The 15,883-nt window shown below is 43.2% G+C and overlaps 1 protein-coding gene across 14 annotated transcripts in view; it reads left to right on the forward strand.

Moving 5' to 3' along the window:
* The window catches only part of ccdc85ca (coiled-coil domain containing 85C, a), a 253,447-nt gene that overhangs the window by 161,949 nt on the left and 75,615 nt on the right, over positions 1-15,883 (forward strand). For 13 of the 14 annotated variants that reach the window (XR_011351081.1, XR_011351082.1, XM_069916135.1 and 10 more), the window contains exon 2: positions 10,914-10,987. Coding sequence is in view for 12 of the 14 variants with exons in the window: in XM_069916135.1 (XP_069772236.1) it covers positions 10,914-10,987 (74 nt within the window). In the remaining 2 variants the exon portion in view is untranslated. Of the gene's footprint in view, positions 1-673; positions 740-10,913; positions 10,988-15,883 lie in introns of those variants that run through there. The other variant, XM_069916140.1, reaches the window with a different exon arrangement.

Genomic DNA, 15,883 nt, shown 5'->3' on the forward strand with positions numbered 1-15,883 from the left:
AACATTTCCATCCTCCCACTCTTTCCCATAGCCCTATTTTCTATCAATTCCCTTTTGAAAACCCTGATGGCTTCTCCCCTCAGCACCCTTAAAGGCAACGAGTTCCCATTCTTTAAAAGGTAAAAAAGTAAACGTTCTATTATTGTCGTGTAATACTCATTTAGAATGTAACTTTCATGAAATTCTTTAACTTTTGTCTACTGTAAGGCAGACGGAGAGTTTGGCCAGCACCCCGCACAGCAGTCTCCCCTTTAGCTTAGCTTCTGAGATCAGGCACTCTCAACCATATTCAGGCTATTAGGTGCTGTGATTATGCCTCAGGGTAATAATTGCCTCAAATCCCACCTGCAACTATTGCCCAAAGATTAAAATCTAGTCACCCTATAATAAGTAATCGCACCATTTAAAAAAAGGATGGCATAGTCACTGTGGTGTTAGCGCAATGCTATTACAGCGCTAGTGAACAGGGTTCCAATCTGGCACTGTCTGTATGGATTTCCACAGAGTGCTCAGGTTTCCCCCCACATCCCAAAGACGTATATGATTAATAGGTTAATTGGTTGCAGGGGTGCATTTAGACAGTGCAGGTTGGAAGGGCTTGTTATTCCAAATTAATAAATATTTACCAGTCATGATCCTGTGTATCTTTATCAAATCCATTTTTTGCTTCTAGAAGAACAGCCCGTAATTTTCCCAGTCTAAAGTTGATGCTGCAACCCTTCATCCCTGATTCCATTCTAGTCACCTTGAAGTGACAGGTAATTGGACATTATAGCTTTCTGTCATGACCAGAGCTCTGTTGTGCCTTGTTCAGTTTTGTATCTCCAATACACAAATGTGCTGAAGAAACTTGGGAGGTTAGGCAGCATCGATGGGAAGTAAAGGCTAACCTTCATTTTGGGCCTGAGTCCTTCATCAAGGTATGCGCAAATGAAAGCAGGGTTTAATTTCCATTTTGAGATTACTTCACTAAATAAAAATAGTTGAGGTGAAAGCGAAGAGGAGGGAGGAAGGAAGGGAAAGGGGTGGAGTACAGGCTAATAGGTAAGAAGTGGATATAGGTGGCAGGATAGAGGAGAAATAAGCTAAGAAGTGTTACGAGCCCATAGAACCTCAAAATCCAGCAGCAATAGATATTCACCAAGACAAATGGTTACTTAAACAAAAGTTGCTTTTAATTATCTTTAAACATGAAAACAGAATCACACTTTAACTTTTCACTATTGACTTAACTAACCTAACTTAACCCCCTTCTAATTCTAAGCGCACGTGTACGTAATGCGTGTGTGTAAGTTCAGAAAAGTTCTTTGGTTCACTGTCCAATCTCACGTCTCATTCCTCCAAGTTCACTGGTTACAGGCAATTCTTAAACTGTCCACAGAATTTAACATGTATAAAGTTCACCAGGCTTTGGTGCTCGAAAGGTAAATGGTTACCGTTCAAGAAGATTCTTGTTCGTTTTCAGAGAGAGGTGTGTTGTTCCAGGACATCCACAACTGAGGTACTTCCATCAGTCACCTCAGTGTCTTGCTGACGTAAGTTGCCCCGTCAGGGACCTCCAGATGATAACCTCTTTCTTTCAGGTCATCACAGAGTTCCTTTTGGTTTCGCTTACTCCAAGTAAAACATTAGACATCCAGTCCTCTCCTCTTGCACGAACCACAAGGGCTTTGACCAGGCTGTTTTCCAAAAACTTGCCAGCTTGTCCTGTTTCCGTCCCAGCAACTTCTGCTGGCTGACACTGTCAGAGTCTCTGCTCTCTCTCTCTCTCTCACTCAAACACTGTGACTCTCTCTGCTTGCCACACCAAATGACCCTCTTACAACAGCAAGTCTTCTTTGGCTTGGCTTCGCGGACGAAGATTTATGGAGGGGGTAAAAAGTCCACGTCAGCTGCAGGCTCGTTTGTGGCTGACAAGTCCGATGCGGGACAGGCAGACACGATTGCAGCGGTTGCAGGGGAAAATTGGTGGGTTGGGGTTGGGTGTTGGGTTTTTCCTCCTTTGCCTTTTGTCAGTGAGGTAGGCTCTGCGGTCTTCTTCAAAGGAGGTTGCTGCCCGCCAAACTGTGAGGCGCCAAGATGCACGGTTTGAGGCGATATCAGCCCACTGGCGGTGGTCAATGTGGCAGGCACCAAGAGATTTCTTTAGGCAGTCCTTGTACCTTTTCTTTGGTGCACCTCTGTCACGGTGGCCAGTGGAGAGCTCGCCATATAACACGATCTTGGGAAGGCGATGGTCCTCCATTCTGGAGACGTGACCCATCCAGCGCAGCTGGATCTTCAGCAGTGTGGACTCGATGCTGTCGACCTCTGCCATCTCGAGTACTTCGACGTTAGGGATGTAAGCGCTCCAATGGATGTTGAGGATGGAGTGGAGACAACGCTGGTGGAAGCGTTCTAGGAGCCGTAGGTGGTGCCGGTAGAGGACCCATGATTCGGAGCCGAACAGGAGTGTGGGTATGACAACGGCTCTGTATACGCTTATCTTTGTGAGGTTTTTCAGTTGGTTGTTTTTCCAGACTCTTTTGTGTAGTCTTCCAAAGGCGCTATTTGCCTTGGCGAGTCTGTTGTCTATCTCGTTGTCGATCCTTGCATCTGATGAAATGGTGCAAGTATCCTGCAGACAATAGCGGAGCCAGCATTCTTTTTCATCTGTTACTTTTGGGTAAACGAGCTCATTTTGTGACGTCTTTTGAGCACTTTTCAAAGCTCTTGCAAAAAGGTGTGAGAAGCCACTATGTCTCCAGTATCATCAGAGCTCCAGCACTTCTTGCATGTGACCATCCCGTACAAACCTTTCCCAATCTCCCAGAAACATTTCTAAATACTCTGTCACAGAAGCGATAGGGGAGGGAGCTGTCTCTGAATGGAGAGGGAAGGGAAGTGGATCAGTGAGCTTGGGGGAAGGAGACAGGGGGATAGGGAAAGAAAGAGAAAGACTCAGGGAAACTGGAGAGGTTGACATTAATGCCATTGGTTTGGAGTGTGCCCAGGCGAAATATTAAGTGCTCCAATTTATGAGTTGCCTCGGTTTGGCAGTGCATTCCTGCTTAACTCCATTTTGTGCTTTGCTGCTTTTACCACAGGGTCAGCTTCATTCTGGTTGCTGCTCTGCAGTGTTGAGTCCCAGGTTCTATAAGATCTCTATTTCATTTTGAACTTATTTCATGCTTTCATTGACCAACTTTTGCATCGTTGGTCTCTCTTGCCATGTGATGCTCGTTGAAGTCCATGCTTTTCATTGGCCAAGGGCCAGTTTAGAACTTTCTTTTGCCCGCCATTCAAAGTTTAGCGAAGAGCCAGCACATTCTGACGCCATGTTGTCAAAATTAAGGAGGTAAAGAAAGGAAAGAAGGAACCCTCTACTCTTGTCTAGTCTACTCAACCTCTCCACACATGGGACACTCCTCAACAACGGTATATCCTTTCCCTCACAACCCAGAGACTTAATGAAGGGAATTTGACCGGAAGCATTACCTCGGCTTATCTTTCCGCAGGTACTGCATGAATGGCTGAGCATTTCCAGCAGTTTCTGTTTTTATTTCAGCTTTCCTGCATCTGCAGTTATGTAAAAAAAAACAACCATTTTCTTTGTCAGTTTGTTTTTGACACTGGTCGTATGAGTATCTTGGGTTACAATAATATTTGGCAGGGAGTGGGGGGGAGGGGGTAACGTTAGATTATCAAGGTCTTTGTTGAATATGGAAACTGGAATAGCTGCCCGGTTCCAACCACTAGTTCTTGATCAATGATCAGGGTGTCACAGCTGTGAAGGTACTTCTGTTTCTCACACAGCCTTATTGAAGGGGCCACTTGTCTGCCTATTTAATTGTCGAAGAAATACTGCCTTTATTTTATTGTTGTACACATGCCAGAAATGTGCGCCTTTGGCACTAACACCATTGACGATATGATGCAAGGAAGAAGAATAATGGACAAGCCACAAGGTGTGGTTTGTTCTCTTGTTCCTTCAAAACCCCTGCTCCATGAATCATATGAATCAGAGGGAATATTTCTCCAGTTCACTAACCCTCCCCCCTCCCCCCATCCTGCTTGTTGGTGCTTTAAAAGTAGTTATGAGCTTTTCAAACTGGGTTTCAGTGTCTGTGTGTTTTAGGCTCCCATGCCAATATTGGTGCATTCAGCGTGAACATGACCTGCTGAATAATCCCAGCACTGTTCAGTTTTGATGCATTCCAGTCAATCTGTCTTACCAACGCAAGAACACAAAGCTGGAGAAACTCAGCTGGTTGAACAGCGTCCTCTATATAGAAAAATACATAACTGATGTTTCGGGCTTGAGCCCTTTATCAGGGTATGGAAAAATGTCGGCAGGCTTACAAATGTAATTTTTGGGAGGTGATTTTCGTGACACCATTCCCACTCGTCCCCACTCTTCAAAACATTGGTTAAATAAGATGCTCCCCTTGTAAGCAAATCCTGTTCGTTCTGGAGCCCTCACCTGTCGATTATGAAGCCCTTTGAGGCTCTCTGGTACATTTGTTTCATTCCAGTGGATCACTCTGTAAATATCAGCTGATTTTTGGAAACTCGGGTTCATTCCTCACTCCCCCCCCCCCCCGCCCCCCCCACTAATGGTGCAGGATAGAGCAACCCCTCCTAGTTCCTGATGCATTCCTCAGCTCCGGCCCCTTGTAAGCGGTCCAATCTGGACCACAAATCCCTCCCTCACCCATTGTCCCATGACCATTTGCTCATTCCAGAGGCAATGCCGTAAATATTGGTGCATTTCCAGAGATTCCCCCGATAACCAGAAAATGTAAAGGTCGCTGAAGACGTGGTTGGTGCAACTTTCCAAAGAACAAATGCTGTGGAAATTCGAGGGCTCATAATGAATGCCTGCTCCCAATGCAATTTTGTGGATGACATCCGAGAGTGGCATTTACTCAGAGATAGGCCATTGGATTGGTATAGGGGTCTTTATATTTAACCATGTGATGACAGACTCTGTGCACAAAAGCATTCAGATTTATTTTAATTTACAATGCAGTGAAAGCTGCCCAATTAGACCTAATTAACCTACATTACATTTGGAGGGTGGGAAGAAACCAGAGCATCCAGGGAAAACCCAAGCAGGTCAGCAGGGAACGTACAAGCTCCTTGCAGACAGCACCGGATTCCAACCCGGGTCACTGGCGCTGTAACTACGTTGCGCTAACTGCTATACTAACCGTGCCACCTCATACATCTATCTCCCCGTCAGAAGGTCCAACTTTCAAGATTCAACCCCTAAAGGTCCAGGTCAATTTTAATGCATTTCAACATTCAGGCACAAACAATTGTTACAATTGTGTGCGACTGAGAGAATATTAGTCCAGCGGACATGAGGAATTGCATCCGGTGGGTTTAGATTTCAGACTTCCTGTTAATATGACGTTCCCCCTCTAACAAACTTGGCAACACAGGAAGGCTGTGTAAAAGTGCCCCTGTGTAAATGACCACATCGGAGTAAGTAAGCCAAAAATTTTTGGAATAATTCTGAGGTTTCTGTGTAAAAGAGCCAATAGATAAGGTAGACAGCTAGCTCCTTTTTTCCCAGAGTGGGAGTAGCAAGCACCAGAGAACTTCTGGACAAAGTGAAGGGTTGAAAGTTTAAGGGAGATAGCAGGGGTAAAGAGTTGTGAGTGCCTGGAATGCCTTGGTAGAGGCCGAAACATTCGGGGTATTTTAGAGACTCTGAGACAGGCACATGGATGGAAGAAAAATATAGGTTTATGAGGCCAAAGAGTGGTGGTGGATAATTGTCTGTCAGGTTGGAGGCCGGTGACCAGTGGTGTGCCTCAAGGATCTGTATTGGGCCCATTGTTGTTCGTTATATACATTAATGATCTAGATGATGGGGTGGTGAATTGGATTAGTAAATATGCAGACGATACTAAGATAGGTGGAATAGTGGATAATGAAGAAGGTTTTCAAGGATTGCAGAGGGATTTGGGCTGCTTAGAAAAGTGGGCTGAAAAATGGCAGATGGAATTTAATGCTGATAAGTGTGAGGTGCTTCATTTTGGTAAGAAGAATCAGAATAGGACATGCGTGGTAAATGGGAGAGCATTGAGGAATACAGAAGAGCAGAAAGATTTAGGAGTAACGGTACATCGTTCCCTGAAGGTAGAAACTCACGTGAATAGGGTGGTGAAGAAAGCTTTTAGTATGCTGGCCTTTATCAATCATTGCATGGAATATAGGAGTTGGGAGGTGATGTTGAGATTGTATAAGACGTTGATGCGGCCTAATTTGGAGTTCTGTGTGCAGTTCTGGTCGCCTAATTATAGGAAGGATATAAACAGAGTGGAGAGAGTGCAGAGAAGGTTTACCAGAATGTTACCTGGGTTTAAGCATCTGGAGTATGGGGAGAGATTGGACAGATTGGGTCTTTATTCTTTGGAGCGTAGAAGGTTGAGAGGGGATTTGATAGAAGTAGTTAAGATTATGAAAGGGATAGACAGAGTGGATGTGGATAGACTATTTCCGTTAAGAGGAGGAAAGATTAAAACAAGAGGACATGAGTTAAGAATTAAGGGGCAGAGGTTTAGAGGTAACATGAGGGGGAACTTCTTTACTCAGAGAGTGGTAGCCGTGTGGAATGATCTTCCGGGAGAAATAGTGGCAGCGGAGTCAATTGTATTATTTAAGAAAAGGTTGGACAGGTATATGGATGAGAAGAAGATGGAGGGTTATGGGCATTGTGCAGGGAGGTGGGACTAGAAAGGGGTGTTTGGTTCGGTGCGGACTAGAAGGGCCTAATGGCCTGTTTCCGTGCTGTAATTTTTATGTTATGTTATGTTTAATAAATTGGCATAATGAATTGAAAAAAAAAATTGAAAGGTAGGAATGGCTTTTTTTTTTCCCATAGGAATATATAGGTCATCACAGCACTGAGGGCTGAAGGGCCTGTAGAGTTCATAAGCAAAAACATTAAATTTCAAATTCTGCTGGTTCAAAACTACAATGAGCAGTGAGAGTCATGTAAGTGAGTTATCACAATGTTGGGAGTGTTTGTTTAAACATAAATTATTTTTTTATTATATGGTGACCAGATTTTTAAAAAAAATTCCTGTTCTTTCTTGCCCATTTGATGGATGAGAATGCCTGGTGTTGGAGCCAGTATTAATTCTTAACCAATTTTTGGTTCTGAGTCATTTGAGCATGAAATCTCAGTGGTGTTCTGAGCAGTGCTTGTAAGGGACAGAGGTGCAGTCAATTAGATACGCTGTTCAGCTGAGGCCACTCTGACCTACCCAGTGGATATATAAATCCTATGAGCTACTCCTCCCCTTAAAGATGGGCAAACAATTCTGACAGGTGTTAAGCTAAATCATTGATCATTTTAAATGTTGCAGTTTTGCACAAAATTGCACTTGAATCAACTGCTGTCTTTCCAATGTAATAACAGTGTCTGGAACTCAGAACAACTATTGATTGCAAAGCTCCATGGGATGTCCTGACGGGTGATGCATCATTGGGATCTATCTTCCCTACTTGCAAGTCAGCAATTGCAAGTCTGTCTCCTAGCTTTGTTGGAATTTCACATAAATTTTGATTAACAAATGAAAAGGGAAGAATTTAGTTCAAAAGAATTTGAGCGGAGAAACAGAAATGTTTGTCCTTGCTAAATTGGCAGTTCTATTTATACAGGCATTTGGGAGTTTTGACTAAATTTCAGAAGCAGGCGACCACACTAAAGTCACCACTGAACCAGATATTTAGCATCTGCTGCCGAGGACAAATTTACCCCAAACTTGGAAAAGCAAACTGCACTTTGCCTGTATTTACTATAGTTAAGGAATATTAGTTAATGATTAATCTGCTTCAGTTTTCAGAGGTTGTACATTTCCTTAACAAACACATTACCATATGCATTGTATGATGTACATGTGCACCAAAATTCTTCCTTGCTGCAGTTGAATAGATACTTCACAAAAAAAAGTGACCCCTAAATTGAATTAAAAGAGACAATGAATAGAAAAGATCATAGATATTAACTGTTACCCTAGTGCAAGAGAAAAAAGTGGCATTGCAGTAGTGCAGACAGTCCTTTTGGTGGTGTTGGCACAGTCTACGATTAGTGTAGCAAGGCCCTGATAGCTGTTGGAAAGAAACTATTCTTGAACCTAGAGGTGCTGATCTTCAGGTTTCTGTATCTACTGTGTGAAACAAAGAGGTTATGAACATGGTAATGGCTGTCCTTTATGATGTTGACTGCCTTCTTGAGGAACCAACTCATGTACTGGAATGGACGTCAGAGCCTATGTTTGCTACCTTCTGTGTCCTTGGGCACTCAATTCCCAAGACAGGTAGGGATGCAAACAGCCAGTATTCTTTCCACAGAGCACTAAGAGAAGTTTAGAAGAGTATTCAATGACATGGCAGGCTCCTTAGAAACTAGAGGCATTGGTGAACCAGTCTTTGCCCAGTCATTCATGCTATATATTATGTCCAAACTCCTCCTTCCTTATGTTTCTGACACATTGCAGTGGCTCAGACCATCTTTTATATTACAGTGAAACTCTCTCTTGCGGGTACGTATGTTATTTCTGGATCTGGGCCTCTCCGGCCTCAACATTTGTTGTCCAATTCTAACTGTCCTTGAGAATATGATAGTGAACCACTTTCTTGATCCACAGTAACATGTCTGATGAAGGTGCCTATGGGTAGGGAATAGCAAGGTTTAAAACCAGGATCATTGATAAAATATATTGTGCCAGATGGAGAGGGGTCACAGGTAGTGGTGCTTCCATGTGGAATTGGGAATTGCTGTTGGTATTGCCAATCCAAGTGAGTGCAGTCAGTGCCTTTTGGAGATAATATACACTACAACTCAGATACAATGGTGGTATAAGATGCTTGCAGTTTTGATATATATTTTTAGGATAAGCTAAGCTCGGTTTTCCTTGATTCATCTTGACAGCCTTCCTTTGGGGCATGATGACCTAAACAGGTTGTTATACAGTGCAGAATACACCTCATTCTTCACTTGTCTTTAACCTGAAAGTCTTGAGTGACTCTCTGTAGACCAGACCAACTTAATTTTCCAGAAAGATATAAATCTGAGTAAAAACACAGAAATGCTGAAGGAATGCAGCAGGTCCCGCAGCGTCCGTTGGAAGTAAAGATATATTACCGACGTTTCAGGCCTGAGACCTCTTCAAGGTATTACTCATACCTCGAGGTAGGGCTCGGGCCCAAAACGCCGGTAATATATCTATCTCCTGTGGACGCCACAATCAAAGCAACTGCAGACTTTCATGTCTCATTCCAGTTATAAATCTGACCCAACTGTGAATAGCAAGTGACTGCATGAATGGAATTTTGTGGCCCAATTTTAAAGTAGTTGATTTGATTGATTTCACAAAGTCACATGCTAAGCATGTTGGGATGGATGTTTGTCTTAATCAGCAGGCAAAACTGGAGCTATTACATTTATTGTTCGTTGCGCGTTACATACCATTAACATGAAGCAAAGCGAGGAACAGGCTGGTGATTTATGCAAAGTGAGTCTTAAACTGTAGCCACCCAAAGAAACTGATTCCTAATCCATTGCTCGGTTTATGGTTTTTATTATTGACTGAAATATTTAGAAAAAAAAATACCCGGTGATTGCAGGAAAACCCCTGGTATCCGGAATTCAAACAACTGGCAGTCTCAAGCAACTAGCAAAAATATCGAGGGAAAATAAATAAATAAATAAATAGATAGATTAATAGTAGGTAAAAAAAAAAATGAATTTAAAATTGTAGAAGTAAATGTTCTCAAGGTGAAGATGGGGGGAAATATTCAGCCAGCAGAATGCCTTAATCGTGTTTTCCTTGTTTTAGCTGTTTGAATAAAGTTGTGTTTGAGTAATGTTTGAATAAAGTTTTGTTTGAATAAAATGGCATCACTCAGGATGAAGAGCTGATTGATGCCACTTCCATTGTAGTGACTCTCTTGAAGTGTCTCTTTATCCCTGCCACTGGATTATTCTAACTGTTGCCATGCTCAACAGTTTGGGGCTCTGCTTCAGATGGAGATAAACAAGAGAACATTATTGTGGCATGGTTGTAACAGCACTGTTAAATGGCTTGTTACCGTGGTGTATGTCTAAATTGAACATTTTATTTAAATATAGTAAGCGCTGCCCCAGTCAGAGGCTTTATCAGTAAACTTTGGTGGGGGGGGGGTGGTAGGCGTTAGTTATCTATAATGTTATGGTTCATCTTTCGGGAGGCTTCGTGCACGGTGAGGAACCTGTAAATGCAGTGACAGTTAAATGTTTTCAAGGAATGTAACTGAAGATTAAGTAAAATGCTTTATATATGTATATATTCATGCAGGTGAAGTTTATTTAGCATAAGTACAGTGTAGTTTTTTGGTCTTTTAAACTGTTTATACTTAATGCAGGCGTATTAGTTAGGAATTGTAAGAGTAAGTCTCAAGCAACCGGAAAATACACAAATCCAGCATCCATCAATCCCCATAGGTGCCAGAGATCTGGCGTTTTACTGTATTAAGGAACAAGATTCTCCTTTCACTTCTCAAAGTGTAAATCCTGCTCTGATAAGCTTAAAGGTCCATAGGAAAAAGCAGTACTGTACATAAGGATGTTCTAACACGATGCATTAGTTCCGAAAGGTTGGGAAGGGATACAGTTTAATGATAAGGAATAAGCATTTAAGGCCGACGTGAGGAGATTTATTTCAAGGCAGTTGAAGCCAAGTTATTATTCCTCATCGGGCTGGGCATTTTCCTTATTGCTGGAGGAAATAAGTGATATGGGAAGAGCGTCTGTAGTTTGGGTGATTAGTGCGATCATATTGAATGACCTGCTGCTCTTTTATCGATGGATGAGGTGATGACTCACCAGCTGATCTACATTAATCACCTTCCCTAACCTCTGTGTCATCCTTTTCCAGATCCTGCTTGTGCCTACATCAGACAACTGGAAAACAGAGTCAAGTTTCTGGAAGATGAAAAGATCTTATCGCAGGTATATTTTTCCTGACTTGTCCTCGGTGATGCGTTGCGCAGCAACACTGCTGCAGCCAGACGTACCAGCTGCCTGCATACTCTACCAGAATATCCTTCACACTTTAGCTCCTTAAATGGTGATTAATATGAGCTGATCTGCCCCAATCCAAGTCATTTTATTGTGCACGTCTGCAACTGGTAATATATTTCTGTCTATCCTTTTAATTTTGTTACCATTTATTCAATCTCATGGTGCATTATAATTTAATACATATAATGAACTGTTAGTGTATTTTACATAGGTGTGTTGCTGCAGCAGGCAGGAGTTTAATCTTTTTTAAATTTTAATGATAGAGCACTCTTCTGGCCCATGCCACCAATGCAGCCAAATTACACCCAATTAACCTACCAACTCTGTATGCTTTGGAGGGTGGGAGGAAACCAGGGCACCCGCAGAAAACCCATGCAGGTCACAGGGGGAATGAACAAACTCCCATAGACAGTGCCAGATTCAAACCTGGGTCGCTGGCACTGCAATAGCATTGCATTAGCTACGCTAACCGTGCCACAGTAATATGATGTGATAAATTTTAATATGTACTCCTGTGCATGTCAATAAACTCATATTGTTCTCGTTGTCATAGTCTGCCCTGCCAGTCAACTGCCTTTGACTTGGTCATTGGCCTGATCATTTCTCCAGGTCGCCTGCCTAATGACTGCCCCACTCCACTTCATCAAGTCCCATCTCTGTTGTGTGCACCATTGCTCAACCTCTCCTCTGTAATCTGAACCCAGTCCCGAGATTTGTCCAGTATATGTAGAACCGTTTGGGTCCCACATAATTTTCCAGCGTCAGCTGATGGGGAGTTGTGTATAAACTAAAGCTCTTCCTACATTCTTCACTCAGGGGAAACAGGCTGCAGAAGTTGCGTTATTGTTTTAGAATTTGCAGCATGAATGCATTGAGCTCAGAGAGCTGGCTTGTGGTCCTTCAGCACAGTGACTAACCTGTCTTATAGTCAAGTTGGTGGGAATGCAATAACTCAGCTAACAGGGCCATTGCCTCGCTGCTCCATTGACCCACGTTCAATTCTAACCTTTGTTACCGTCTGCATGGTCTGTGCATATTCTCCCTCTGACCGTGTGGATATCCCACATGTGCTCCAGTTTGAAAATTGTAGTGCCCTATCAGTAACCACCAAGACGAGGCTGAGGGAACGATAGGTTTTAATAAACAAAAGAACCTTGCTGGCCCCAATCCAGGTATAGGAATGGAGGGAAGAGTGAAGAGGCTCGACCTTTATCGCCCAAGACCACAGGGGAGGAGTCATAGGGTATGAGTCGTCAGTGGGCGGGCCAGCCCCATATATACAGTAGCCAACAATAACTATATACAATGGAGGAAACCTATTCCCACAAAATGATGAGCTTATTATCATATACATTGTATAATGTGCATGTGCACTGAAATTCTTACTTGCTGGAGCTGAATGGGTCCTTTGTTAAACACAAAAGTAGCAACTACAAAAGGAACTAAAATAAACCATAGTCTGCCTAGTTTAATTAACAGGGACGATACATTAAAAAAGATAGATAAATTATAAATATTCACAGTTAACCTGGTGCATAAAGTGATTTTGCAATAATGGGTGCAGCCCTTTTGTGGTGTCAGACCAGTCCCTGCTTAGTGGAACAAGGGGAGGTTCAAGAGCCCAATAGCTGTTAAATAAGACATGTTGGTTGGTGTGAATTGCTTGTAGGGGTAAATGAGTTGTAGAATTTGGGGGAGGAGGGGTTGAGGGAAAGCGTGGAGAATAATAGTGGGCCACTTGATGGCAATCACAGACCCAGCGTGCTAAAGGGACTTTGTGATACGGCGAGTCAATAGAAATAGGACAACAGGCTAATATCACCCCAATTTATGCTCATTGGAGTCTTGGAGCAAGTTGACAAGAGTATTTCTGTCTAGTTTCGGGTCTCAGACGGATATGTAGCCCTTTTCATGAATTATTTATAAGCACAGGAGATTTTCTGGGAGCACCTGTTCATATATAATATATATATATATATAATCTCTTACTAACTTGCCACAGGAAGCCTGGAATGCTGCCCAACTCCTACGTTATTTCGTTGTTCAGGAACGAACCTGCATCTAATGGTTTTCAGCTACCTGAGCAAAGTGTGTTTCCAACCAAGACCCTTTCAGAGGGCAGCTCTTGTGCTCGCAGTTCTTGAATAATTATTAATCTTAATACCCAGTATTTATAAATTCCCCTTATAGACATCAGAATCGGAATTTAACGTCCTGATCTTGTTGCAAAATTCATTGTTTTGTGGCTGCATTGCATTTAAAAAAAATTAGTGCAAAATTAAGAGAAAGTGAGATTCGTTACCCATTCAGAAATCTGGTGACAGAGCGGAAGAAGCTGTTTTTGTTTGTCTTCAGGCTCCTGTATCTCCTTCCTGATGGTAGCAGAGGGAAGAGGGCATGGTCTGGGTGGCGGAGGTCCTTGAGGATAGAGGCTGCTTTCTCGAAACACCGCCTCTTGTAGATGTCGTCAATGGAGTGGAGACTGGTGCCCATGATGTACTGGCCAAGTTCACAATTCTATGTCATCCCTGTCATTAGGACCACAGCACAAGGGCACGGAGGGGAAAAAAAAAGACCAGGAATAGGTGCCTCAAGCCTGGCCCAACATTCGATGTGATCCTGTCACCCTCAATACCTACAATCATAGAACACGACAGCTAGCCCATGCCGAACCATTACTCCGCCTAGTCCCATTGACATGCACCCTTGATACTCCTCCCATCCATTCACCTATCCAAATGTTTATTAAATGTCAAAATTGAGCCCCCATTCACCACTTCTGCTGGCTGCTCGTTCCACACTCTCACCACTCTGCGTCAGTCTTTTAAATATTTATCCATCTCCAGCTGAACTATTTCAAATGATTTGTGGCCTCCACTCCCTTCTGTGCTGAAAGACGTCAGAGATTCATTAGGCTCTGAGAAAAGAAGTTTCTGTGTGTTTTTTAAAATTTTTTTTATTTTTCACACTATGAACCAAAATACACACAAACATTTCCCTCTTGAAGAAACAGTGTCATTTTCTCCCCTTTCCCTCCCTCTTTCCCACCCCCCTCCAAACCCACTAAACTTTCAACATTCTTTTTTCTTTGGCTTGGCTTCGCAGACGAAGATTTATGGAGGGGGGTAAATGTCCACGTCAGCTGCAGGCTCGTTTGTGGCTGACAAGTCCGATGCGGGACAGGCAGACACGGTTGCAGCGGTTGCAGGGGAAAATTGGTGGGTTGAGGTTGGGTGTTGGGTTTTTCCTCCTTTTTCTTTTGTCAGTGAGGTGGGCTCTGCGGTATTCTTCAAAGGAGGTTGCTGCCCGCCGAACGGTGAGGCGCCAAGATGCACGGTTTGAGGCGATATCAGCCCACTGGTGGTGGTCAATGGGGCAGGCACCAAGAGCTTTCTTTAGGCAGTCCTTGTACCTCTTCTTTGGTGCACCTCTATCTCGGTGGCCAGTGGAGAGCTCGCCATATAACACGATCTTGGGAAGGCGATGGTCCTCCATTCTGGAGACATGCCCTACCCAGCGCAGTTGGATCTTCAACAGCGTGTATTCGATGCTGTCGGCCTCTGCCATCTCGAGTACTTCGATGTTGGAGATGAAGTCGCTCCAATGAATGTTGAGGATGGAGTGGAGACAACGCTGGTGGAAGCATTCTAGGAGCCCTAGGTGATGCCAGTAAAGGACCCATGATTCGGAGCCGAACAGGAGTGTGGGTATGACAACAGCTCTGTATACGCTAATCTTTGTGAGGTTTTTTCATATTCAATACAATAAACCCATTAAACAATGTCATCACACAATAAAAATAAACAAGAAAATTGTGTCATCTACTTTTACACACTGGGTCAGTTCTTTTCGTCTTCTTCTCATTCTATCATTCTAGGGTGTGGAGGTCCACAGTAAGCCCTCTCTGTTGTGTTCCATTACAGTTCCCAAATTTGTTCAAATAATGTGACCGTATTTTTTAAATTATACGTTATTTTTTCCAATGGAATACATTTATTAATTTTCATGTACCATTGCTCTAGTCTCAGGCTCTCTTCTGATTTCCAAGTTGACATTATACATTTTTTTGCTACAGATAAGGCTATCATAATAAATCTTTTTTTGCGCTTCATCCAGTTTGAGGCCTAATTCTTTACTTCTTATATTACTTAGAAGAAAGATTTCTGTATTTTTTGGTATGTTGCTTTTTGTGATTTTATTTAATACCTGATTTAGATCTTGAAGTTTCTGTGTGTTCGAAGGGATACTTTCCTCATGTTTTATCCCGGTTCCCGAGGAAAACCCATCCCACAGTCAAAGTAACAAATTCAGATTGTTTCATATTTTCACAGTGGGTGTCTGTGAGAGATTATTGTGCATGCATTCTTTTCTTTGGCTTGGCTTCGCGGACGAAGATTTATGGAGGGGGTAAAAAAGTCCACGTCAGCTGCAGGCTCGTTTGTGGCTGACCAGTCCGATGCGGGACAGGCAGACACGATTGCAGCGGTTGCAAGGGAAAATTGGTTGGTTGGGGTTGGGTGTTGGGTTTTTCCTCCTTTGCCTTTTGTCAGTGAGGTGGGCTCTGCGGTCTTCTTCAAAGGAGGCTGCTGCCCGCCAAACTGTGAGGCGCCAAGATGCACGGTTTGAGGCGTTATCAGCCCACTGGCGGTGGTCAATGTGGCAGGCACCAAGAGATTTCTTTAGGCAGTCCTTGTACCTTTTCTTTGGTGCACCTCTGTCACGGTGGCCAGTGGAGAGCTCGCCATATAATACGATCTTGGGAAGGCGATGGTCCTCCATTCTGGAGACGTGACCCATCCAGCGCAGCTGGATCTTCAGCAGCGT

This window comes from Narcine bancroftii, chromosome 2 (assembly GCF_036971445.1).
Source record: "Narcine bancroftii isolate sNarBan1 chromosome 2, sNarBan1.hap1, whole genome shotgun sequence".
Taxonomy (NCBI): Eukaryota; Metazoa; Chordata; class Chondrichthyes; order Torpediniformes; family Narcinidae; genus Narcine; species Narcine bancroftii.